At 34.0% G+C, this 26,345-nt stretch overlaps 1 protein-coding gene across 1 annotated transcript in view; it reads left to right on the top strand.

Annotated features, from left to right (window-relative positions):
- LOC145681360 (gamma-aminobutyric acid receptor subunit beta-like) overlaps positions 1–26,345 on the top strand; it is a 61,047-nt gene that overhangs the window by 17,077 nt on the left and 17,625 nt on the right. The window contains exons 5-6 of the mRNA XM_081753015.1: positions 7,836–7,982; positions 14,095–14,296. Of these exons, the coding sequence (XP_081609141.1) occupies positions 7,836–7,982; positions 14,095–14,296 (349 nt within the window). The remainder of the gene's footprint in view (positions 1–7,835; positions 7,983–14,094; positions 14,297–26,345) is intronic.

The raw sequence follows: 26,345 nt of genomic DNA, 5'->3' as shown, positions 1-26,345 counted from the left end.
AGATTTCCGAAGGATATTTGTTCTTGCCTTTCTTTGATAAAACGTAGATGTGTTTCCTATCCTTGTTCTGGTTGATGGGGCTTGGAAACAAAGCAACGAACGCAGCTCAATAGAGTCAATCTTATCATGTATTAATTTATATAAAAATATTAGATCATTATATCTTCTTCTTTGGTATAAAGTGGGTAGTTGATAATTCTCCAGTAACTCTCTGTAAGATTCGTATTTCGGGTAAAGCCCAGTTTTCCTGTACGTTAGAAGTCTTAGAAATTTTTTCTGTATTCCCTCAATTTTATCACAGTATTTTGCATATATGGTGTCCACACAACAGTAGCATATTCTAATTTTGACCGAACGTAAGTGAAGTACAATTTCATTAAAGTTAAATCATTACGAAACTCTTTACCTAGCCTCATGATAAAACCAAGGTTTCTATAAGCCTCGCTCGTTACTGTTTCCATATGATGCTTAAATGTTAAATTTTGATCAAAGAAAATTCCAAGATCTTTGATATACTTGGGAGAGCTTAATTTTGTACCATAAATCGAATAAGTATAGTCTACATAACTACTCTTACGTGTAAAACGTAGGAAGTTACATTTATTTACATTCATCTTAAATTTATTTTTATTACACCATTCCATAATGTTACTTAAGTCTTGTTGTACTTTCTCGCAATCATCAATTGAATCTACCTTAATATATATTTTGAGGTCGTCTAAAATAGAAGACAGTTAGCATGTTTAATTCTAGTCGGCAAATCATTCACTGCTAAGAGAAACAAAAGCGGTCCGAGATTTGAGCCCTGGGGAACTCCTGACTAAACATTGAACTTTTCAGAGATGCACCCTTTATAAAGAACTGATTGCCTACGGTTACTTAAGTAGGAAGATATTAACTATTTGTACTCTTGAGGAAAGTGGAAAAAGTTTAGTTTGGCTAGTAAGATGTCATGATCCACTAGGTCGAAGGCTTTAGAAAAGTCAGTATAAATTACATCTACCTGATTACCTTTATCAATCTCCGTTGAGATGTAGTTAGTAATGATGGCCAGGTTCGTGGATGTTGATATATCACGTACAAAGCCGTGTTGATAGGTCGATAGCACAGGTTTCACATGATTTAGTACACGTTGATAAATAATCTGTTCAAATACCTTTGAAAATGGTGACAATACTGATATAGGTCTAAATTTATCTATATCTCTAGTTCCGTTGGCCTTCGGTATCGGACAGATTATGGTTTCTTTCCACTTTTCTGGAAAAATTCTTGTCTTTACTGAGATATTCGCAATAATATGTATGGGATATTTAAGAATGTCGATACAACCTTTTAGTATATAAGGTGGTATGCTATCTGAACTACACGACGTGTTTGGCTTCAATTTTCTTATCGCTTCTTCTACTTCTTCCACTTTTATTTCATTGAGTACTAAGAGATCTAATGTATCATATACAGGTTTGTCAGGAGTGTAATTTTGTGTACTATATTTAGTACCGACATCTGAGTATACTGACCGAAAATAATTAGCAAACGCATTAGCAGTATCGTTGTTGTTTTTTAATTCCTGACCATTAAAGGCAAGAAACCCAGTTGAAATATGTTTAGTTTTACTTTCAATGTAGTTCCAGAAATAACAAGGATCCGTGCATATTTTATTTTCCGTTTCTAATATGAACGTTCTAAGAGCTTGCGGTATTTCTAGTTTTATTTCCCTGCGCATTTTGCGAAACTCCTCTCTGTAAAATGAAATATTCCTCTTTCCACTTTTCCACTTTTGGTGATGGTATGATTTTGCTTTAAGTTTTGTAATGATACTAGCCGTAAACCAGCACAGATAATTTTGGTTAGTTAGTTTCTTAGGAGGAACACTTGCACCTAAAATGTTATGAAGTATTTCGTAAAATTTATCTACTACAACATTAACATCATTTGAAAGCTTAAGACAGTCCCAATTCACATTCGATAAATTATTATACATTTTTAAGAAGTTAGCCCTTCTAAAGTTGTAACCCTGGAAGTTATTTTGGGATTTCGATTTGGTGGTCGTTTATATGACCATAAGATTACCAGTGCTGGATGATGGCGATCTTCAGACACCAATGGCATTTCGGCTCTTTCAACTTCCACTCCTTCTATGCTATTATACATAATTTATTTTCTAAAATTATGAATTGTATTAGTTTTTAAAATTCGAGTGTTAAATTACAGCTATTAATTTAAGAGCCATATGGCAACAGCAAAGTTATAAGCTTTTTATTATAATTTAATAGCTTTAGTTATAATGTGTTTAATTTGTGTAAATTTTGTAATGTTTGTCAATCTCATATACAAAGCTTAATTTATTTATCCTTTTGACTACACACTATTTAGCGTAAGGTTAAGTATATATCTCCTGGAGCTACACCAATGAATATGAAAAATCATTATATTTGAAATTGTTTAAAGCAATACGAGCACTTGTATTTCTTTGGACACTTTCAGAATACATATTATATTATGTGATTATTTTTCTCTGTCAAATAATGACATTACATATATTAGCTTCGAAGAATAATGTTTATATCAGCCTCCTATTGATAATATTTTACTGTTGTAATTACGATTTTGTCCAAAACATGTATGGCATTTATAGCACAAGGCAATAATGTTACTTTACTAAATTGTGAGAAAAATAGACCAAAAGTAAGAATAGAACGCTTAATTACAGAGAAAAGTGTTAATATACTATTTCGAAATTATCAGAGAATTAACGAAAATTAATACTTAAAATGTATTATTAACTATTGTTAACTCTAGATGGTAGGAATATTTTAATTTAACTACTAATGTGTTTTCCCTTGCTGAAAAAATCGCCCTTCGTTGATTTTAACGAAGTTTATGATAAGTAAGCACTGCACCTTATTATTCTTTAATATGATATTAACATTTAACGAGTTTATATCATATATTGGGCCTTAATTCTTGTTCGTAACAATAATTAATTGTATTACGCGAAAATTTCAAAAATCACAACTTTGAAAATCATAAACTCTGGAACCAAAGAAAACAAAGGAAAGCATTTCATGTACGTTCATAATTAATGTATGTGTCAAGTATAGTGAAGCTGGGATATTTTAGCATACGATATATTGTACCATTTTCAATGATCTTTTTTTTTTACAGCGAAATAAAATGAAGGACGATTTTTTCATAAACTATTATATAAATTTATTATTACCCCTTTAGGTATATATGATCAAAGGTCAATTATAAGGTCAAGAGTTATTTATGACAATTGTGAAACAATTATTTGATGTTTCTCTCCAATTTAGTTGTTTGCTTGATCTCGTATGTGAAATGCAATTTGATAATTACCCGATGGACATACAGATATGTACGTGGCGCATTGTAACAGGTACGTACTTTAAATCATGATGTCAATAAACTATTTTTGTGTATTAACTATTTTTATAAACATAATAACTGACTAATAGCATTCCAGGGCTCAAAACATTTGCATTTTCTTGTAATGAGTATATTGACAACACACTACAGAACTCGTTGAATTAGTTATCTTTTCTTACACGTACGATATAGTACGATTGTTAAAGTTAACATATTTGTAAATATTTTTAACGTTTCATTTAGATCTTGACTACTTCAGCAATGTGCGTTATATGTAGTCATAACTCATTCAAGAAATCGATCATAAATACTTCAAAATGTCATTAATGAAACAAGTTTAACCTTTGCTTGTTTATTTATTTTTGTGCTAATTTATTTCAGCTATTGAACACATGCCTCTCGAATTGTAATGCCCTGCATCTTTTAATACAATATCGGTTATATATCCTTTTAATAATGATTGTTTAGTACATATGTAGCAGATGTTTAGTTATTTACCTCAATTATTTTAAATTATGCACATATCAATATTAAAAGTCTTGCACTTTAGCTTATGATGAATATCACTTATTTTATATACCTATTAATTACACGTGCAGTGAGATAGAAATAGTTCTAGCTTCCTCGCAAAGATAAAATTTATAATTTTGCATACGCGTCATTTTTAAAGGTTATAGTCGAATTTTCCAAATGTGTTATATCTTCATATTTAAAATATTAAATTTTGCAAATTTAAAAATTTGCTAATTCGTATTCTCTTCTATATAGTTAATAACTCAAAACTTGCTATTACAATCTTGTAATATCCTCTATATAATTCCCTTGTTCTAATATAATTCTGCTTTGAATATTGAATGGTGTACAATTTGAATAAATTTTTTGTATTTTGAGATTTCAGATAACCGATGTAGTTTCTATGTTCGCTTTCCGCTATGTGAACTCGATATATGCATGCGGTGTTCTAATGTTCCAAATGTACTTATTATGCTTCAATTTTTATTCTTTATATATAGTAAAGTTTATATAGTCTCAAAGTGTTAATTGCAAATCATATATATTTCCAAAATCTATAAAGATTTTAGTTATCTATAATCGTATATACACAAAATACCCCAAAACAAACAGTTTATGCAAACTAATATTATATGTAATATAAAAATAAGCAGATAACTAGAACATTGAGTTAGCAAGCAGGAAAGTACATAGTGTATTAGGAATTTTTTCTTAATAAATCTATAAAAAGATTAAGAAACAGTACTAATATATGTACACTAACCGGCTTACTAATATCTGGTGTGTCCATCTTTAACTCGCATGACACTAGTAATGACATTTTTCACGTACAATGAAGCCCTGGTATGCTGCTGGTGGTATGGCTTATCACATTAGTGTACAAAAGTAACTTTATTTAAATTTCACGAAGGGAATCGATGACCTTAGATTTGACATTCAATAGTATCACAAACGTGTTCAACTGGGTTAAGATGTTCCAGTTTGGTCTTTTGTAGCAATTGAAATTCAGCACTATACTCCTTAAACCATCGCAACACAACGATGCCCTTATAACAAAGTGTTATCCTCTTTAAATATGACATAGTGAATGAATGTACATGGCCAGAAAAGACCGGTCAATAGTTATGGGCCATCTTAATGACATCTTAGTACTACTGAGCATATGCGTGACCTTATGAAAGTTTCTGAGATCATAATGGAGCTAACATAGGTCTGTAATCGTCTTGCTGTGCACGTTTCGAGTTGCTGTGCTTCTGGTAGACGACCGATTCTGACGCAGCCGACAGGACGGACCATACAACGTTGTATTATTACTCTGCAATATATAATGAGAAAAACATTCCCATTCCAGTGTGATGCCATGTGATTAACATTGATATATTTATAGGACGTTTGACGGCCTACATCTAATAGTGTTATGTGAACTGTGTGTTCAGAAACACTCCTGCTTTGTCCACTATTAAAGTCTGTTAAAGTCTGCTATCGTTGTGCCAGAGCTTGCACAATAGCCTGTTGTACCAAACTCAACAGTCTAGGACGTCCGGTATTTTAAATGAGGTGTGATCGCCTCATGTCTGTGGTTGGTACTGATTTCGTCCTTTTCCTACCAATAGAAGACGTTAATCATTACAAATTGCAAATACCTAACAAGTCGCGCTGATTCTAGATGCCCGTTCTCAGCTCTCTGGCCATCAAAATTTCGTTCTAATATAACTCCGGTAAAGTGTGGATCTTTATTGTTCTATGGACAAGCACTGATTGAGTGAAATTAATGTCACCGTCTGGCGAGCGATTCTACTATATCAAGTGTCTCTTACGTTTCGTCAAAGACTTTGTTCAAAAATTATCTGGTTGTCATAATGTTTTGGCTGGTTAGTGTATATTACATGTATCATTATTTATTTGTGTGATGCTATTGTTACACCATTTGACATAACTAGTTAAATCTTTTTGCAATTCACTGTGTTTTGTGCAATCAATTGTTCCAGGAGCGTTAAGTCATCACCGAATACTAGGGTACTGTTATTATTTATGAATATGTAAATTGTTAATGTATAGAATGATGACAAATAAACCAAGTTTTAGTCCTTGATAAACACCTCATTTCAAAGTTGCTGAAAAAGGTACAAATTTAGTTTCGTTTTATTTTATTTACTTCAAGCTGTCAATGTAAAAAAATGTCCGTACCAAAAGCAACAAAACAGGAATCAATGTGTGTTTATTTCAACTACGATATTCATTTATAATTTCTTGACTTTATTGGTACCATAACTCATCAATTCATTAAAACTCATACCTATACCTTTCTTTTAACAATGGAAATAATTACGCCTTAAAATACAATGCAATTTAATGTAGAAAGAACATTACATCCACACGCTATGAAAATCCCCAGTAAGATTGATAATTTTTTCCACATTTATAATAGAAGGAAATTTCATTGTTTTGATTTATAGTAAGTTAAAATAAGGACATACTATAGTATCGTTGAAATAAGGGCCTAATATAATAAGGCCTAATTTAGGCCTATCAACTATTTGATTTGTTGAGATAAAGAATGAGTCAGAAAAAACTTGGCCGCTTTCCTCCCGCCATATTTTCTAGTATATAGGATGAACACTGGCAGCACTGTGCATAAGCAAGGACAGACTGCCGATCTTACTCACGAATAGATTGTCAGTTGTGAAGTGCGCGTGGTGTGGTAAAGAACGATGAGTCAGTTAGAAAAACGAAAACTAATTGTGAACAAATACCTCGAAAATCCAGGTATGTCCTTAAATAAATTAAGCAAACTCGTAAAGAACCCTCGGTCTACTGTGCAAAATGTAATTTAAAAGTACACACAAGATTTAACTGTTGAAAGAAAACCTGGCTTAGGTAGAAAACCGGGGACTAGCCAACCGAAGCTGGAGAAAAGGGTTACTGCATTGCTGTCAGAATCCGAATTTATTGGAAAGGGCAGTTGCTGGTGTGGTCAAAGTGTCCCAATCTTCAGTGCACAGAATTAAAGCAAGGAAAGGTTTACGATCTTTCAAAGTGCAAGAGGTACCTAACCGAGACGAAAAGCAACAACTGACGACAAAATCCAGAGCAAGAAAACTCTATGATCAGTACCTTACTCAATATGAATGTTGCATTATGGACGACGAAACCTATTGTGTCGCTGATTTCAGTCAAATTCCCGGAAAGGAGTACTACGTGGCACTGAAGAGGGGAAATGTGCAGGATAAATTTAAACAACGGAAGGCATCCAAATATCCCAAAAAATATTTGATTTGGCAAGCTACTTGTTCATGCGGTAAAAAAGCAAGGCGTTCATCACAACAGGGACAATTAACGACGAAATTTACACAAAGGAGTGTTTACAAAAACGCTTGTATCCATTTGTGATGTCACACAGTAACTCTGTTTTCTTTTGACCAGATCTTGCTACCTCTCACTACTCTAAAGTAGCCACTGATTGTTATAAAGAAAATGGTATCGTCGCAGTTCGAAGAGAGGCAAATCCACCAAATTGCCCTGAACTTAGGCCAATTGAAAAATATTGGGCCCACATTAAAATAACATTGAAAGCATCAAAAGGGAAGGCAGCTGACTTGAAAACTTTTCGTCGCAAGTGGACTGCAGCTGCCAATCAAATAAAAGAAGAAGATGTGCAAACTCTTATGAAGCGGATTAAAAGTAATGTACGAGCATTTTTCCATAATTAGTTTTTTATGATATCTTTTGTGTGTTTAATATTTTTTACTTTATAGTCAACTAAAGTATTAAAACGACCTTTCTTCTTTTCATTTCTTTACCTACTTTTTTGGTCAAAGTTACTGGCCAAGTTTTTTCTGACTCATTCTTTACTTTGTTACACACAACATTCATATTTCAGAAGAGCCTTTTTATTTCTGGAACTTCTTACTTATCGTTTCGTAAATTTGTTTCAGACGCCCCTTACAGATATGTGAATATGTCATGGGATCCTCGTGGAGCTCTTCGCATGAAGGAACTTTCATGGGGCACAACTGACCTAGAATTGCCCACATTTATGTGTAGATTTGGTACATCAGAAATGAAGGGAAAGGAATTAACAGGTAAGGTTTTAAATTTCAATAGTATTCACCCTTAAAAAGCTGGGTTTTTAAATTCAAAAAAATCTTTTAAACGTAGAAAGTTTTCTACAATTTGAAACTTAGTAGTTAAAACCTAGTATCGTATATCATTTTTGACTGAACTCAAAGACACGAAACAGAAACTATTAGGCTCTGCTTTGACTGTATTATTACTATTATTATTATTTAAATTATAATATTAAATTATAATGCTCCTCTGGGACCCCTTCTTTTTTCAATATTTATTAATGATTTGCCTGAGAAAATTAAATACTCAAATATTCTGTTGTATGACGATGATTTAAAATTATTTAGAATAGTAAATAGTGAGTATGACAACTACTTAGTGCAGGAAGATCTAGATACTGTTAGTACGTGGTGTAAAAGTAACTTACTGAAAATAAATTGTGAGAAAACTAAATACATACCATATACTAACAAAACCCAATACTACGTGAGCAAATATGTAATTAATGGAGTAACATTGCATAAAGCCGAACAGATTAAAGATTTGTGTATAGTGTTTGACAGAAACATGAAATTTACCTATCATATAAATGATACAATCCAAGGAACTAGAAGAATAATAGGGTTTGTTTTCAAACAATGGCCTGAGTTTAGAAATGCCAGTTCATATGTATATTTATACAAGATGCTAGCAAGATCAAAATTAGAGTTCGGTGTAGTTATTTGGAATAGTATAGGTATAACATTGGCAAACAAAATTGAATCAGTACAAAAATGTTTTATTAGGTTACTCTGCTATAAAATGAATAGAGATTACTACTCACCTAGTTATGAATACTGGTGTCAATTTTGGGGATTGCAGGCACTGAGCGACAGGAGAAAAGTTATTGAAAGACATTTTATTAAGAAACTACTAGACAATAGCTATCATAGTGAATATTGCTTGCATAATATAGGTATAAGGGTACCAATGTATAATACAAGAAATATGTCAACATTAGTTCCTTTGAATCTGAAATCTGTAATTTTAAGAAGATTGACCAATTCTTTTAATTTAGTTTAATTTATTATCAGTATAAAAGCATGAATTTTAGAGCTTGACAAATATTATTTTTACTATTTATTTTGATACTAAAAAAAGGTATTAATTTGACAAGGAATTATTAATCCGATATTATTTTACTTTATTTTGTCATTATGTTTTATTGTTTTAGTATGTAGCTTACATTGTATGTAATATATGTTTAGCTTGCCTGATAAAGTGCTGTATTTTTGCCGTTAGGCTGTTCATGGCACAGAAATAAACATTATTATTATTATTATTATTATTATTATTATTATTATTATTATTATTATTATTATTATTAGTAGTAGTAGTAGTAGTAGTAGTAGTAGTAGTAGTATTAGTATTATTATTATTTAGGAAAAGTGACTCATGCGTCGTCCCACAGAGCGGTCTTTTCATAATTTTTATAAATATTGTGCTGATTTCCATAATATAAAAGAAATTGATTGGAGTATTCTTGTAGTGCAAAGTTGCCACCTTTTACGTTATTCGTTTCCTCTATTACTTCCATATGGAATTGTACATGATATGTGAGGTAAACTAGTTCGGTATATCTACGAGAATTGTAACCTAATTGCAACCTGATATCCGAGCAGGTTCCAGGTTTGATTGTGTTCTGTATTTCGTTTTGTTTTCAATTTTTTTGATGAAGCCTTAGAATATCTATGATGTTTGCAGCACACTTTTAAAATTTCCCTTATGTCCTCTTTGCTTACAAATTATATGTAGTTTTAGTAGTGGTTGTATTTCGTCAAGCTAGGGTTCGTGTGAACCCCAATGATTTTCAATCCAAGTTACAGAAAGAGAAATGATAGAACAGTATCTATTATTCTTTATATATTATCAGCGTACAAATTAATTGTTCGCATCCAGTGATGTGAATCTAGACCTTTCCCAAAAGAAGCTCTGGAAATTTATGGAGATGTTTGAAAAATCAGTAGTATTTGTAAATCTGTACCCTAGAGGTGTAATGTCAGATGTTACAATCCTGAAAGTTTGGAGAAGACAAAACGTGTTTCTTCCCACGTAAATGCCTTTTATCGCCCGACATTTTGTCACTAGGTACTTACGTCTTTATGAAGTTTTCCAATTTCTGTCTTTGTACCCTGGCAAAAGCACAGCATATCACACACAAACACACACACACACACACACACACACACACACACACATATATATATATATATATATATATATATATATATATATATATATAAATGAAACTCGTTTCCGAGAAGTTGATACCCGGCATTTTATCTCTGTGGTACAAAGATTATATAAGCACCGGTACAAAACTATATTTAGTGTTGTTTCGTTTCAGAACGAATCACTGGTTAATTCAGAAATATAAAATGCCTCAAGATGACTTGCCTGGATTTAACACATTCCGGACAGCCTTTAAATACAGGGTTTTTCTCTCTAGACGAAGGTTTTTTGACATATTTTAAAAATTCGTAGAAAATAGAGTTTTCATTACATTGTGTTTTATTATATCATTCTATAATCTACAGAACGTTCACCTTACTCAGGCATATAACATGGAATACTTGATATTTATTTTCTCACTTTTTCTAACGTATAAATTAATTATGGAAATCGAGAATTTTTTTTTGCAATGTACAAAAAGTATAGAAATGCCCTTTATGTACGTAATATGTACGTTAGTGTTGGAAATGAGCCACAAAATATACAATGTCAGAGTTTACAGCAATGATGCTTGTTATCTGCACATGGAAACTGATAAATCGCAGGTAATTATTCTTTGTGTGAAACAGTTCAAAACACTGTGGGACGCATAGACCGACAACATATTTTGGGCAGTAAAATGTACTTTGCCTTCGTCCCCACTTTTCTATTTCTTTTTTATGTCTGTCTCCGCAAATTTTGCACAATCAGCATGGTATTGATTTGTTGTCCAAAGGTGGTACTTTGTGTGGAAAGTGACGCACTGTGAGTCAATCAGCTGTGGATGAAGTTGGAGGTTGGTATTGAAGATCATCATATGCTTTTATAATAGGAGCTTCACCCACGTCAACTATGAATTCTTCCAGAAGCATGGTACTGTTTTCTGGTTTCAGTTTCTTGAAAATTATGCATGCACTCACTACTGACCTTATGAAGAGGTGAAAAAAAAGGTATTGCATCATTTCAATTTCTTTGTTTGAAATTGTAGAAGCTCACCAGTTAGTCATTCCTATGAACCAAAGAAGCTGAAGACAGAAAACAGCGCCTTCCTACAAAGGTACGCTTACAGTTAAGTGGCCATAATAACTGAACACCCCGCTATCTAGCGCGTGGAGTGTGAACTAGTCACAATTCACAAATACATGAAACAAGGTGTGAGCGTCACCCACCTTTCCATAGGAATAAAAAAAAATATTGCAGTGTGATCATAGCCCGCAGCCTCTCTAATGGAACAAAACCTTCACTGCGAGCTATACTCGCAGTCTGTCCGGAATGTGTTAACCCTGGATATGTTTTGTGTTCAGATACCATAAACTCGCACTACTTGAGAGATAAAAGTAAATAACAATATTTTTCGATAAAGTGGTTTACTTTGCCTATTTGTTTAGGATAACAATTATGAGCAGCAGGCCATTCTCTTATTATATTACAATGAGGATGTCTTGTTTGTAAATTTTGTTCTACATATTTACACAAATTTGTAAAATATAATTGCAATCTTTTTCGGAGATGCTACTATTTCAGATATTAATTGATAGAAAAATAATTATCAGCAAACATATCACGGATTTGTTCCTGAAGAAAAAAACGATTAAAACTAAAATATATCTCCCTAATATCTCCACCTTGCCGCGGTAGTGGTGACTTTAGTGCTCTAATAATACCAAGAGCTATGCCAAAAATAGCATTTCTATCAGAGGGCATCCCATCTCAAACGAGTCTTAAGGGTAGGAGCCAGACGAAGAGAGATATTATGGTAGTGGATATTGTGATAGCTGCTCTATCATTACCACAATGAGGCTAAAGATGATTGACATCGGCAAGGCTCAGGTGTGGACAAAAACAGGCAGGGACAGAATGCCCTCTATGACTGTTTCATTGCGATGTGGAAGGACCTGGGACAACACCACTTTAGAAAATGTAAATATTAGGGAATATGACACTACTGTTTCACAGAATGTCATTCCCAACAGTAAAGGTAAAGAAAGTAGAGTCTCCTCGGTCATCATCAAACGAACCCCTGCAGGATAGGAACATGGAATGTAAGGCAGAAAGAAAACCAGGAAGGAGATGACCAAGGATAGAATATCTAGAAGCAGTTAAGAAGAGGCCTTATCAAAATATGAAACAGCTCTCCCAAGGGAGATAAAAGTTTTAAAATTTCCATGTTGCCCACCAACCAGTGGCGGCAGTTGGACGTTAAAAGTGGGGGGGCAAGACATGATATGAATATTTCATATCAATATTAGTTTTCCTGGTTGCTTGTAACACTTTGTTTGACGAAAGGTTGTGTAACTATTAGGATACTATCTTTTCAGTTATACCGTATATCTTGTTTCATATTTTATTAAGTAAATTGAGAAGAGTAACGCAAGTTGATACAAGTCCTTTGTACTCTTAAACAACGAAGGTGTAAGAAGAGATTTGATTCCTTGCTCATGAATACCTGTCTGGAAAATTGTGTGATCAGATTAGGGGCCTATTTAATAACAAATTTGGAAAACAAATATACAGAAAGTATAATATTAATCAAATAATCATAGTAAGGAATAATGAGGCTTGTTTTGCAAAAGTTATATTGAAACTGGAATGGCAGTTCAAACTCAATTCCTGTAGCTTTCTTAATTCCACGGGAAGACAACCAATACGTACTCATATAACGACAAATATTTTATGGCGCCATTTTTATTCTATGAACCAATAACACCTACAAAACTTTATATTTCCAAATGAAACTATATACATTAATGGGTAATTTCAAAAAAGTGGTTGTGCAACTGCCGCCTTTGTCCCCCTGAATCGCCACCCATGCCACCAACCTATGGTTGAGGTGAACAAGAAAAACAAAACCTGAAATATAACGACTTTTTTGGGCGTGATATCATCGAGGAGGTTACGCTACTAGCAACTTAACGTTAGAAGAGCCTTTAAGAAGGCTCATATGTTGCAAGAAAGCGATGTCGAAACATATGAGGTGGAAGAGAGTTGCAGTAATATTCAGTATAAAGAAGTAATTCTGATTAAATATTCCATATCATATACAAAAAAGGATGCGTCTCGTACAAATGAAAAGTTAGGCCTTAGCCTATGGTTAACATGTTTAATGGCTTAGGGATGGGAGCAACGGTCCATTTCCATGGGAGCATCGATAATTAATCATTATCAAAACCCATAGGACAATAATATATGTTTTGGGACTTGGGTTTCTTTTGATAGAAGAGGAAATCTAGAAGTCAAATAAGCTTTTAGTGAGTTTGGTTTAGAACTCAAATGAGCCTAGAAAAGAGGCAAAGGTAATTTTCAGTAGGTGAGATAGAAAGTAAAAACACAATGTCCCAAATATAGAAATCCACCGGGTACGGAAAATCTGGCAAACCTTAATTAAATTAATGTTGATGGATTGTGATCAATTTAACAGATTCAATAGAACGTCTTGGTACATACTCATAACTATATACTATGTTCTATGTAATATATATATTGCAGTATGATACCACAGCTTTATTTTAGATTTTGTTAGTGGAAAAAGCAGTATTTTCAGATATGAGTAGGATTCATCATTTTCATTAGTACATTATGATAATATTGAATAAAATATATGTAGTCCTCAAACTTTAAAAGAGATTACCTACAAGACATTCCTGAGTATGTAAGATACACTTGGGTTCATAGAATAATAAAGGAAACAAAATTTAAAACGTTTTCACACATTGGAAGATGTATTTTAGCAGTTTTAAAGTTGAATCTACGCGGACTTCATGGCACTCTGATGTGCAGTTCTTAGTTATAGCGTCATGTGGTTAAAAACGAATGTTTTTGCTGGTATATTGGTGGTATTTTTTATTATATTCGTGTGTTTTCTCTTTCTTTTCTCAGTTGAGTACGAAAAGGATCTGTATCTGACTGTCTATTTATACCGCGAACTCTCCTCTCATTTGCTGATGACATATTTTCCGAGTGGACTTTTGGTTCTTGTTTCATGGTGCAGCTTCATCATCAACCCAGAGACTGTCCCTGGAAGAATTGCTGTAGTCATGACGTCGTTGCTTACATTGGTCACTATGTTCAATTCTCTCAGGTAAATATTATATTATTCTCAGTCTAATATAATATGTTGAGACATTAGAAGATGCAAGCATAAACCCACTCCTTACCAACTGAGTAAATAATTATTTCAGAAACTAATATATATGACAAATATTTTAGATAAAAAAATTGTTCCAAAACGTCTCTTCTGGTTTGAACGGTCTCTCATACAATCACTGTGATTAATGTAATAGTGCTACTTCACAAATCGCTGTGTGCTACCCAATCACAGTGTTAATTTCGGGTATTAAGCAATTATAACACATTCGTATTCATATTATAAAACACTTGTAGTTATATTGCACTTGTAGTTGCAATATCATTAATGTTCTTTCATCCACAATTATTTCTTATTACATTAGAAAGATCTGTCTTGAATTGACTTATACTGTTAATATCAATATCAAAATCTATTTTGTATTTTGTTGAACTATTGTAGATTGTACTCAATCTCCAGACTGGCGAACTCTTGTTTGCATTCGGGTGTAATCTGCCGCAGTAAAAGAAATTTAAATTTTCAAGACGACATACATTTGTGTTTTAAATTTTTGAAGTAAATCGGCGCAGTCAATTTTATTATTAAATAAATTATATATAAACGATACATCTTGTATTATTCGTCGTTGTTGTAGACTTAATGTACTAAAGTTTTAATTTAAAGATTGTTTATCTTCGTATATACTTGTGTCTCTCTATATACCAAGTACATTAAATATTTCTTCTGCACTTTTTCATATTATTTATGTTTGTTTTTGTGTGAGGGTTCTATATAGTGGCTGAGTATTGCTCGTACTCGTTCGTACCATTAAGTTTGGTACGAACGTAGTGCTTGTATAGCTTTCGGATAGTGGCAACACTAGTAAACTCTTTACTGATCTTGATGATGAATCCAAGGCTTGTATACGCCTGTCAATCACAAAATACATGTGATATTTCTCGCGGCTCATTACACTTCATATCACAATTTAATACTTGAATATGCATTTTACCTTGTAAAGCGAAATAGGCAAACATTTGATCTCTATTCATTTGCGCTATCTTGGTTTTCTTTAGTATATTGATTATGAATAGAGAAAGGCCTAATATGGCATTTCAGCATTGGTACTTTAAATATATTTTAAAGCTAGAACGATATAAATTCTACTATTACTAATTGATATTATATCGCAATACACTTTTTGTATACAATTTCTGGCCTATTAGTGATTCATATGCTTAGCATTAGAGATGATAGTTGCAAGGATTGTAGTTTATATATGGATTTCTTCTAATCCAGAAGCAATTTCAAATCATTTTAGTTGACAATAAATAGTTTCTCATCTGGCAGGCAGAGACTGAAACCTTCTTTCCACGTGAAGCCAATTGAAATATGGCTAATCGTGTGCATGGTATTTGTCGCCGGTGTTCTTGTGGAATATGCATTGATCCTCTTTCTAAGTAGGTGCAACAATTCTTTCAAGAAGACAAACAACCAAGTCGCGCCTGAGGTCCAAGTGTTTACTGGTCTCTTCAATGTGGTAAGCCTTTGCCCTTGGTAACTGTACATATTATGTTTCTATTTGACATGTTTCTTAAGGTTGTTAGTTAGCTCACTTTATCACTTAAGTTTAAGGGATATTACAAATTCATTTCCAGATTAGGAATACACCCTCAAATGACAAAACACAACATAAAATAGGTGAAGTAATTCACAATATATTGATAACCAAATTATTTTTTTCTGAAGGACGAAATGAAAGTGTTTAACAAATCCCCACGTAACAAAAGTACGTGTATTAAAATGTATATAAACAAACCTTTACTACCCGCAACCTCGTGGAATGAAATCCCATTAGAACATAACCTCGCCATAACCATTTATATAAAGGCAACAAAAAAGTTATGTCTCTTTCTCGCCTACCATCTTCCAACATCAATATGTCACCAGAAACGTACCTGGAAGATCAAAAATACACCCCATCAGCATCGACGATCTTCTGCAAACGTTCTGGAAGGCCATGGATTCCATCGCGGTAGAACTTAGTGGGTCGTGAAGCGAAGAAGGTATCAAGTGAATTTTGCACCTGTACTAGGGATTTGAACTGGCGTCCTCTAAGGTGGTTGCCTAAGGAATGGAAGAGGTGATAATCAGACAGTGCAATGTCCGGGAAGTATAGTGGATGCAATAGTGTTTTCCATCCAAGGCGTGGAATGCTGTCCCGGATCTTCTAGCTACATGGAGCTTAGCGTTGCCCAGTAACAGGAGGACATCTTTGCGATTCAGGAGTGCTGGCTCCAGAGTTTTGAGTTTTTATTGAACACGACTCAACTGTTGACAGGACACAGTTGCATTGATGCTCTCACCAGCTAGTAACAGTTTCCGATGTACGATGACGCGAGCAGTCTACAAAAAAACACACAGAAGGACATTCCTCTGGCAGTGCTGGTTTTGGCTGTTTTAGAACCGGTTCATGGGATGCTAATCAATGATGATGGCACCGTGGAGACTGGTACAGGACCCATGTCTCATCACATGTCAACACCCTGTGCAGAACTGGCTCCTTTTTTAGACGAGACAGCAAAGAAACACTGGTGTCTGCTCACGTTGCCCTCTGGCCCGGAGTCAAATCATGTGGGACTCATCGACCCAGCTTGTAGTGCTTCCCATGGAGTGGATGGAGGTGCTGCTGAATGGTTTCACCACTTATACGGAAGTGTTGTCTCAGTTCCCTACATACCTGGCAACTGTTCGCCTCGGTCTTCATTTTGTACATGTGTTGGTCTTCCTGCACGTGGTTCGTCTTCAAGTGTTTCGTCACTGTCTCTAAACTTGTTAAATCACCGTTACACTGTCCGCGTAGTCACGACACCCTCACCAGAACCATGCATTTCTTTCGCCTTGCTGCAGCGGCATTTGATCCCACTTTAAACTCATATAGCATACACGAACTTATGACACTCCGTGGAGGTCCCATGTTCACTCACACAATCACAAGTTCATGGTGTAACTGAACTGCCACAACCAGATAGCATGTTGGATATACTCACACCAATAACTGACCTTCGTCTTATCTCCAATCCGATTCAACTCACGGTGTTAGGACCAATGGAACAGAGACCTCCACAGAAAGCAATAGAACTTTTCGGAAAATCGTCTAAGAGTTGTTAGAAATAACAAACCTTTTGTTGATTAATTTGGAAGAGTAAGCAAAACTTTCTCCCGAATGTCATGAGAAGATTTGTACGACGCCTCTGCGTAGTTTATTATCATCTATTAATCATTGTACACGGAGATATTTGTCAGAACTTTAACATTGAATGAAACACAAGGGCAGATCTATAAGGAACGCACAACTTTACTTTCATATTATATTGTACTGATCCGGGACGTGAAAATGAAAAACAAGTACTTCAACAACAGACAAAGAAACATCCATGATCCAATGGCTACGTCAGTTTACTCAATATGACTTTTGCTAGAAATAAACGCATCTTGAACTCAGATCACAACTGCTTCAAGCTGGTGTAAAATATAGCATAGAATGTGAATAATGTGTCGGTCCCCAACCATATTTTTGCTAAATTTTCTTGTATAGTTTTTATTCAAATCCACATCTCTATTTGTTTAGAGACGAAATTAAATTTCAAATGTTCACCAGAAGAAATATTGATTAAAAATAATATAATTTTCTATCCAGGGGTGAGAAACGAATTGAATGGAAACAAAAGTTAACGCTTTCGAAAAGTCACTCCCTGTCCTCAGTTTCAATTTAATATACTTGGCCATGGTATTTCTATTCACAATACGTATACAATATGAACATCAAGTGGTAGGGAACATCGAAAGAAATTCAGTGAAACTAATCTGGAAGATTTTTCAGCAGTCACTTCCAGTCTAGAATCACATGGACAATTCTAGTGATCCATTATATGCCGTAGAGTTATTAGAAATGTCTAGATACCTGAAAATAAATTCAGACTCTAAATCGGAGGGATTTTTTTGGAAATGGTCAAGATTACTATCAATCACTCTAAATTAATTGATGTGCATATTCCATACACAGGGTCAATAGAAATTCCCGAATCATAAATTGTGACTCTAAACCGAACATGAATCTCAGGAATCGTTTAAAATTGATGTCCATCGATTTGTTTTGTTGTCCTAAATCGATTGATGCACATATTTTGTATAAAGGACTAATAGAAATGTATGGACTTCAAAACGTAAATTGTGACTCTAAATCCGAAGTTACTTTTCGGAAATGTTTAAAATTAGTATCAGTCGATTTCTTTCGTCACCTTGAATCAACGAATTTGCCTATTTATATAATACATTACTAGAAATGTGTAGGTACCGAAAAATATGATGTGACTAAACCGAAAGGGATTTTCCTGAAATGGTCATGTTTGTTATCACCCGATCATATTTACAGATTGATGACTGCTCACTAGAAATGTCCATGCCTTGGAATGTAAATTGTGACTCGAATCCGTAATTAATTTTAGGGAAATGGTCAAAAGGTGTGGATCGTCCTCATTCTTCACCCTCGCATGATTGATTAGCATATTGTATATATAGATTCGTTAGAGAATTCCATACCCTGGAAAGTAAAATATGACTAAACCGGAAATAATTTGCTGTCAATCCGTTTTTATCGTCACTTTGATTAGAAGTTAAGCATGTTGTATACTGTATACTGGATCACTAGAAATGTCCAGAAATCGGAAAGCAAATTGACTAAGCTAGAAGTGGCCAAAATAGGTTGTCAATCAATTTATTTGTTTGGTCTGAGTTAATTTAAATGTGTATCGTCTATAAAGGACTACTAGAAATGGCAGATCCAGAAAACTAAATCGTGACTCTAAACTGAAAGTGGTAATATTTGCTCAATATTCTTTTCGTCATCCTGAATCGATTAATGTAAATATTGAATATGAAAGATCAATAAAATATCTCCAGTCTTTGATAGTAAATTGTTACTCTAGACCGGCAGTGGCCACAATTGCCTTCAATCTATTTCTGTCGTTATTCTGAGTCGATTGATATGCACTGAGAAAAAAATGTAGGTGGCGTTTTTAAAAAGATAGGTTACATACGTAATTTCTGTTGGTTTTGGACTCAACGTACACGAGACGTATAACTGAAAACGTATGTTTTATAATACTTTCTGTATAAGTGTTCCATCTATACATACTTTCCGTATGAAACAATATAGGCGGTCAGGATCTCACATACAAATGGAAGTATATAACATATAGCCGACGAAGGTTACATAAGTATATGTATGTGATATACAGAAAACTGTTAAATGTCAGACATCCTGCAACGGCATGATGTAACATCTAAGGGTAGTGCCTATGTAGCATACGAATAACGTATGCTCCGTACTGATTTCTATAGTAAGCAAGTGGAAACCGTATATTTGTGGCCGCTGTCCGGAGAATGGATTTTTCTGTGTGCATATTGTGTATTTACGCCTAGTAGAAATGACCGGACTCCAAAAAGATAATTATTTAAATTAAGTTAATAACAATAAAGCTGATCAAACTTGATATACATTTTAATAGTATTTGTTAATAAGTTAAGGATAAATTATTAGTAAGGGTTTAATTCATTATTACCTACTCACTATTATACAATACTTAAATACCTAAATATTTACAATATTTTCGTTCGTTGACAGCCAAGTTTTGTTGTAGATATTTGTAATTTTTAAACTGCAAGTTTGTAATACTGCAAGTTTAAAAAACACAGTTATGGTACTAAATAATATCAGATCAGATCATAATTCTTTAAGATAGTATATTGGTAGTTGTGGTGTTATGGTTCAGAAATACGGAGCTTCTAAATGAATTTACGTCAAACACATGTTAGAAAATAACATTTTTTCTCTTGATAGATATTATATTAGAATCACTGATTTGAAAAACGTCGTAAGGCAATAATGTCAATAATGCCGTAAGTCAATTATTTGGGACGTTTTTCAACTAAGGGACACTTGTTGCAGCTCGATATTGTACGTACTATTTGCGTGACTTCTGACATATCACAAACCAACAGTGTAGCTATCCTACAAGAACCAATCCTTCACATAAACTCATTGTCGGTATATGGCTGACGTATAACGTTTCTGAAATCAGCGATTCATTAAAACGTATCTTCTCTTTTCAATACTGAGATTTTGTAAGAAATAAATCCTTAGTTTAACGTGATATTCAAACAGCATACTGTCTTCGTACATATAACTCTGTTCATTGTATCGATGTCGATAATGCTGAACCTTTCTAAGATCGATGTCCTATTCGTGTGATTGATACAACTCACGTTATAATCATTCATATCAAACAGAATAAACCTAACTCCAAAATTTCTTAGTATTTTTGTGAAATATTAAACATTTGAGTATAATATTTCTTTATACAGTGATTATTTTATAATATTAACATTTTTACTTACAGAAATCTACAATTTACAATCTACATAAAAAGGAAAAGAAACCTAACATCATTAGAAAATGCTGTCGAAATCTGAGAACAAAGTGCAGAAGTCAGGGAATAATAGATACAACGGCAATAATTGTGTTTCCTGTTGCGTTTTGTATATTTAATCTGTATTACTGGCATCATTATCTCGGTAAGATGGAGATGAAATGGGAGAAGGTGTTGGCAAACAGCACAGACTAAAATAATCTCTACATTGACAATTTGTTTTGTGATGACGATTTCGAAACAAATTACAAGTGATCAAGGGCGCACATCACGGGCGGGGGGGGCAAGGTGGGGTGATCGCCCCCCTTAGAGAAAATTGTACTTCACAAGATCAAAAACCCAATAGAATTTTTAGAATAGTTGCAGCAAAATTTGAAACTATATTTGAAATGTCGCTTATACTTGCCCACAACTTGGCTCTTCCTCTCCTCTGAAATCCACAACTTGGGCGCCCTTGCGAGTGTTGTTATTTGCATTCATATTCAAAATCGTGACAGGTTAAAGTCGTAATTTAGTCTTTCGTTCTTTTAATTCCAGCGATTTACTTTGTATACTACCGTAAATGAAGAAAAAACTCTATTTACTCTAACATTGTTGCATCATTGCTATTTTGGTAAAGTTACATCTTGGTAGTACTCATACAGTGAAATGTTTTACTTTATGTATCACCTGTAAACATTTAGTGTGACAGAAGCATAGTATGGGTCTGTGTTGCTCATTGAGGTTACTTTGGTTCCAGTAATGTGTGTGTTTATAGTGATCGTCCTTGAGGTTCAAACTGTGATAATTATTACAAACAAAACAACAAAGAAAGCAAGCATTGTGCGTACTTTCTTTGTTCTTTCAGCAGAACTGATTAGTCATAAGACCTCTTTAAGCCAATCAGGGAGAACGTTAGAAATACAATGGTTTGGGCCAACCAAATTGTTACGAGTTACGATCTGCATTGGATGCGGATGTGTTATGAAATCAAGGGCTAAACCCAAGTAGCAGAGACGACTTGCAAATAGGTTGCTGTAATCTTGCATTACAAGTCAGCCAAGTTTGCATCCGGCTTGATTCGAAAGCGTTCAAACATGCCACAAGCTGGATTCCAGTAACGAAGTTATATGTGGGCAACATTGCATTCAGTGGTCCATTCGAGCTTGACGTAAGCGTTGTGCGCTGGCGGCAAGGCAATAGCCAATGAAAAGCAAGTAGTCCTATGACGCTCTGTGAAGGATCGAAAGCATCGCTTGGAAGTAGAACAAAAGACAGAATGTATGAGAGTACGCGTTGAAAGTGCAAACGTAGAAAGCCAAAGTCAAGCACGCGCCAAATTACCGAATGTTTTTTTGCTACTTGCGAAGTTCGTGTACGACACTATAAGATTAACACTGTACAGTGAGATTTTTAATCTTAATGAGATTTTCATATTGATAAGATTGCGAACACATATTTATGAAATCATAAATTATAAGTAAAATTTTTAATTAAACTCAAGTATGTAAACAGGGCCGTAACTTGAGGGACCGCAAATGCCTCCCTCCCCAGGGAAGATCCCAATCGTTCGAGGGGGCTTCCTTTTAAGACACAATTTTCTTACTCCATATACGATACGAACATGAAATTATAAATGAACCATCAAACAGGTTCACTACATTACATAAACAAAATAACACACAAAAGGTCAATAAAACAAAAATGAGTCGTGGGCCCATTTCAGCAAAACATGTCTACAATTAGGGACAATAGAAATATTTAATCGTATGGTTTTCAGATTTGTCAATATTGTGATATAAATTAATTTGTCATGTATGGAACGGGACCAAGGGCATAACTAACGGCCCCGCAGACCTTAATATCCGGGAGGGCCCACAGGATCCAGGGGGCCATAAAGAGTAAGAGAAAGATGGAAAGAGGGGGCCCAAATACGCGTATTGATGCTTTCCACCCAGAAAAAAATCAAAGTTACTGCGCTGTATGTAAACAAGTTCATACGTAGGATGTGCGTGGACTTCCAATCAATTCAGTCTTCTTAACGAAGAACAATGTATTTGACTATGCCAACAGAAATACGCGCTATATCACAATACGCTTTGCGCCGCTACAGGATTTGATAAAATTATTGAATGTTATATGTCAAGAAATATTTAAGTCATAAGTAAATATAAGTTCTGAAAAATCTTTCATTGTGCTATGAGCAAAGGGTAAGCAGGTAGCATCAATGATGTTTATAATGACCAGCTTACATGATCAACCAAACTTGAGAATTACTATTATTAACCATTGTTGCTGGATGCAACATTGCCAAAAAATGTTAAACGTCATGAATACTGTATCATCTTGAAATTAAAAGTTCCTTTAATTGATTATTATATTATTGATGTTAAGGTTTTGTGGAGTTACTAAGCAATGTTTTATATTCAAAATAATTTTATTTCATTTCCTTTATTATGCAAGTAGTGTGAACTATGATTTCAGGTTAAGAATATTTTGTTTATTCTTATCAGATTTGTCACTTAACATTTACGTCACATCGCAAAATGTGTTTCTTGTTCACCAGCTATTTTTATGAGCAAGGTGAAATAATTGTTTAGCAAATTAGGCTCTTTATATTTTTGGTTATTCATGGTCTAGCTCGTAATAGTTTGTGGCGAGTTACATTTTATCATCTCGTTTGCTAAGCCATAATTGGAAAGCGAGTAGCGACAACAAGTATAACTTATGCAATTTTTATTCTGAAAGAATGGTTGAAAATTTATAATATAAGAAGAATAGAAGAACGAACGTTTATTCCAAAATATTGAGACCAGCCAATTACGAGCCATAGTGATGTCAAAACTCCGGAAAAGGATGGCCAGTTGCCTAATCTAACATTGTATTTCATAAAAGCTAGGCAAACGTCTCTGGTGCAAAATATCATTTTTTGGATTCACCGCCAAACAGATTTTAATCTTGTTTAAGGTTGTGAAATATCAATGTAAGAAGTGGACACAAGGAGGTGGGAGAAATAATTTGTAAATATTCTATAAATGTAGTAAAATAATTGTATGTTGGAAATACCATCTTCTTTGTCGCGTGTGTTTGCTATTGGATGATTGAATTTGTTAATTGAAATGCATCATTGAACGGTTATGCATGTGTAATAGCGAGTTTCAAATAGACTTGATCTCAAAATGCAGCAGCTACACACTTGAAAGTGACTCAAACAGTTGGAAAGTGCAGGTAACAAATATTTTACATATAATTTTTTAAGGTCTCTACGGTAATTTTCAATGAGAATACTCAGCAGAGCACATGGTTACTTACCATTTACTTCGAAGTTTGGCTATGTGGCAGTAAATAATTTAGGAATTACTTTGTTATAGATGTAATTGTTTTCTAACTTGTTCTTGAACTGGAGTTGTTACTTTTATACTTGAAAATTGGGATATCACATACGGGATCACTCGGATTAAGGTAATGTAATTGAATAATACAATTCTGTCTATCCACTGCGTGTGTGTATTCTACTTAAAATTCCGAAGTAACGTATGCGATTCTTACTAATTTTCGTATATTCATTCAACGAGTAAATAATTTCGGGTTCATGCTCGTAGTGCAGTGCCATCCGTGATGCTTCAATCGGGAAACAGGTCATGCGTGGCAATAGCCCTTCAGCATTATCGAACACAATGTAATAATAGCATGCGTTAGTAACAGAAAACATCGCATGTACGTAACTCCACTCGAACGATTTACAAGGATAGTACTGGGGTATGCTCCTTTGTATGCTAACATTGTCAATGCTGTCAACCCCGTGTAAAAATTATCGGCCTTTTTGTACATGCACGCCACTGGGTTTCGCGTTACTGTGTTTTATCAGTGTAGCTAGTGTAACGACTTATTTGCTACTAATTGGTTATTCTATTCAAGTGTAATTTGTGTGTTATTACTTCTATGTTACAAAAAGTATCCAATTTATTTTCGTTTGATATTGTCGAGCTTTGGTAGATCTATTCATTGTTCTAAAGCTCATTAGTAAATTATACACGTCATTATCTCGGTATTTGAGAAAAATATTAGACAAGAATAATTCAATTTAAGGGTTTAAAGAAATTTAACCTACTGTTTGAAATTTGGATATTAAATTCTGTGATACATGTATGGAAATAGGAAAAAATGTTAGTGTTTTTCATTCTAATGATCATAATAAAATGTTCAAACAATTTTGTATCTTATTGACTTATTATCTATAAAACATAGCACAATACTACAATAGTAGATAGATAAGGCTTTATGCAGAAACGTTTAGAGGTATGATTAGCGTCATACTAAAGGCCTGACTACTGCAGGAAACATGTTAGTCGAACTCTTTAGTATGGCATTAATCACACGTCAGAACGACTCTGCATAAGGTCCATAGTGTTTAATTTCCTAAGGAAATCACGTGATTTCAGGTAATAAATAACTTGTTTAGCATTGTTCCAAATAACGATAATATTTATAAATATGAATATGTTAATATGGACAACAGTCCGTGTCATATGATATCATTTTTCTTTACGGCCAGATCTGAATGTTTAACTTGTTAAGTTTTGTAGCTAGACACATATAAAAATGTTTTTCTAGACAGTTTTTCTAGATATAATACGAAAAAAAGCCACTAATAGTGGATGTATTCTTCATTATAATAGAAAGAAGTAATTTTGTGTAAAATAGAAAGGGAAATGCAGAAACTTTCGGAAAATACATCAGTTTAAATATATTGGGCCTTATTCAGAGTCGTTCTGACGGGTGACTAGTGCCATACTAAAGAGTTCGACTAACATATGTTTCCTGTAGTAGTATGACCTTTAGTTTGACGTCAGTCATACGTCAAAACGACTCTGCATAAGGCGAATTATATTTTGAGTGTTATCATTAAACATTTTGTGAGTAAACTACGTTTTAATTAGATCCAGAAATTATAATATAACAAACTTAGGACCAATATATACTGTACATGGATGTTATAAGGCAAGTAATCTGTATCTAAATGTGCTACTTTTTCTCCTCTTCTCTTCTTTTGTTCAGATCCCCCTAGTGTCATTTAACGTTCAGATTGATTAGGTTTACTGACTTGAAGAAGGGAGGGAGGTTAGAAGTTTATAACACACTAGCAGCAATACCCAATTTCATGTGTGGTTATTATTAGTGTGGTAAAATAGAAGTCCTATTTGCGGGTCATTAGTAAGATAGTTCCAAATGTATGTATTTCAAGCTTCAATTTTGTACTTCAGCAATGATAGTAACCAGGATTACCTTCAGAATCATCACCACCTAACATATCTTCTGTGTCACTGTTACCCTCAGTTGTTAAGCAAACGTTCAAGTATCTCATTTTTTGTTTTAACTTACTCTGAGCCATACTTCATGAATAGAAATATCTGAAATAAAGGAAAATAGATGGAATTAAAAAGCGAACAAACGCTTACATGCCGGTCACATTGGGGTCTATTGGGCCCCAAATACAATTCACAATCGTCTTATACAGCAGACAGATCGAAATTGATACAGTGTACCAGCCATAAAAATAGTCAGTTTCTCAATTGAATTTCATGGGTGGAAAA

This window comes from Thermobia domestica, chromosome 3 (genome assembly GCF_964235325.1).
Source record: "Thermobia domestica chromosome 3, izTheDome1.hap1.1, whole genome shotgun sequence".
In the NCBI taxonomy this organism is placed as follows: Eukaryota; Metazoa; Arthropoda; class Insecta; order Zygentoma; family Lepismatidae; genus Thermobia; species Thermobia domestica.
The sequence above is the reverse complement of the archived record's forward strand: the minus strand, read 5'-3'. Positions and strand labels throughout refer to the sequence as shown.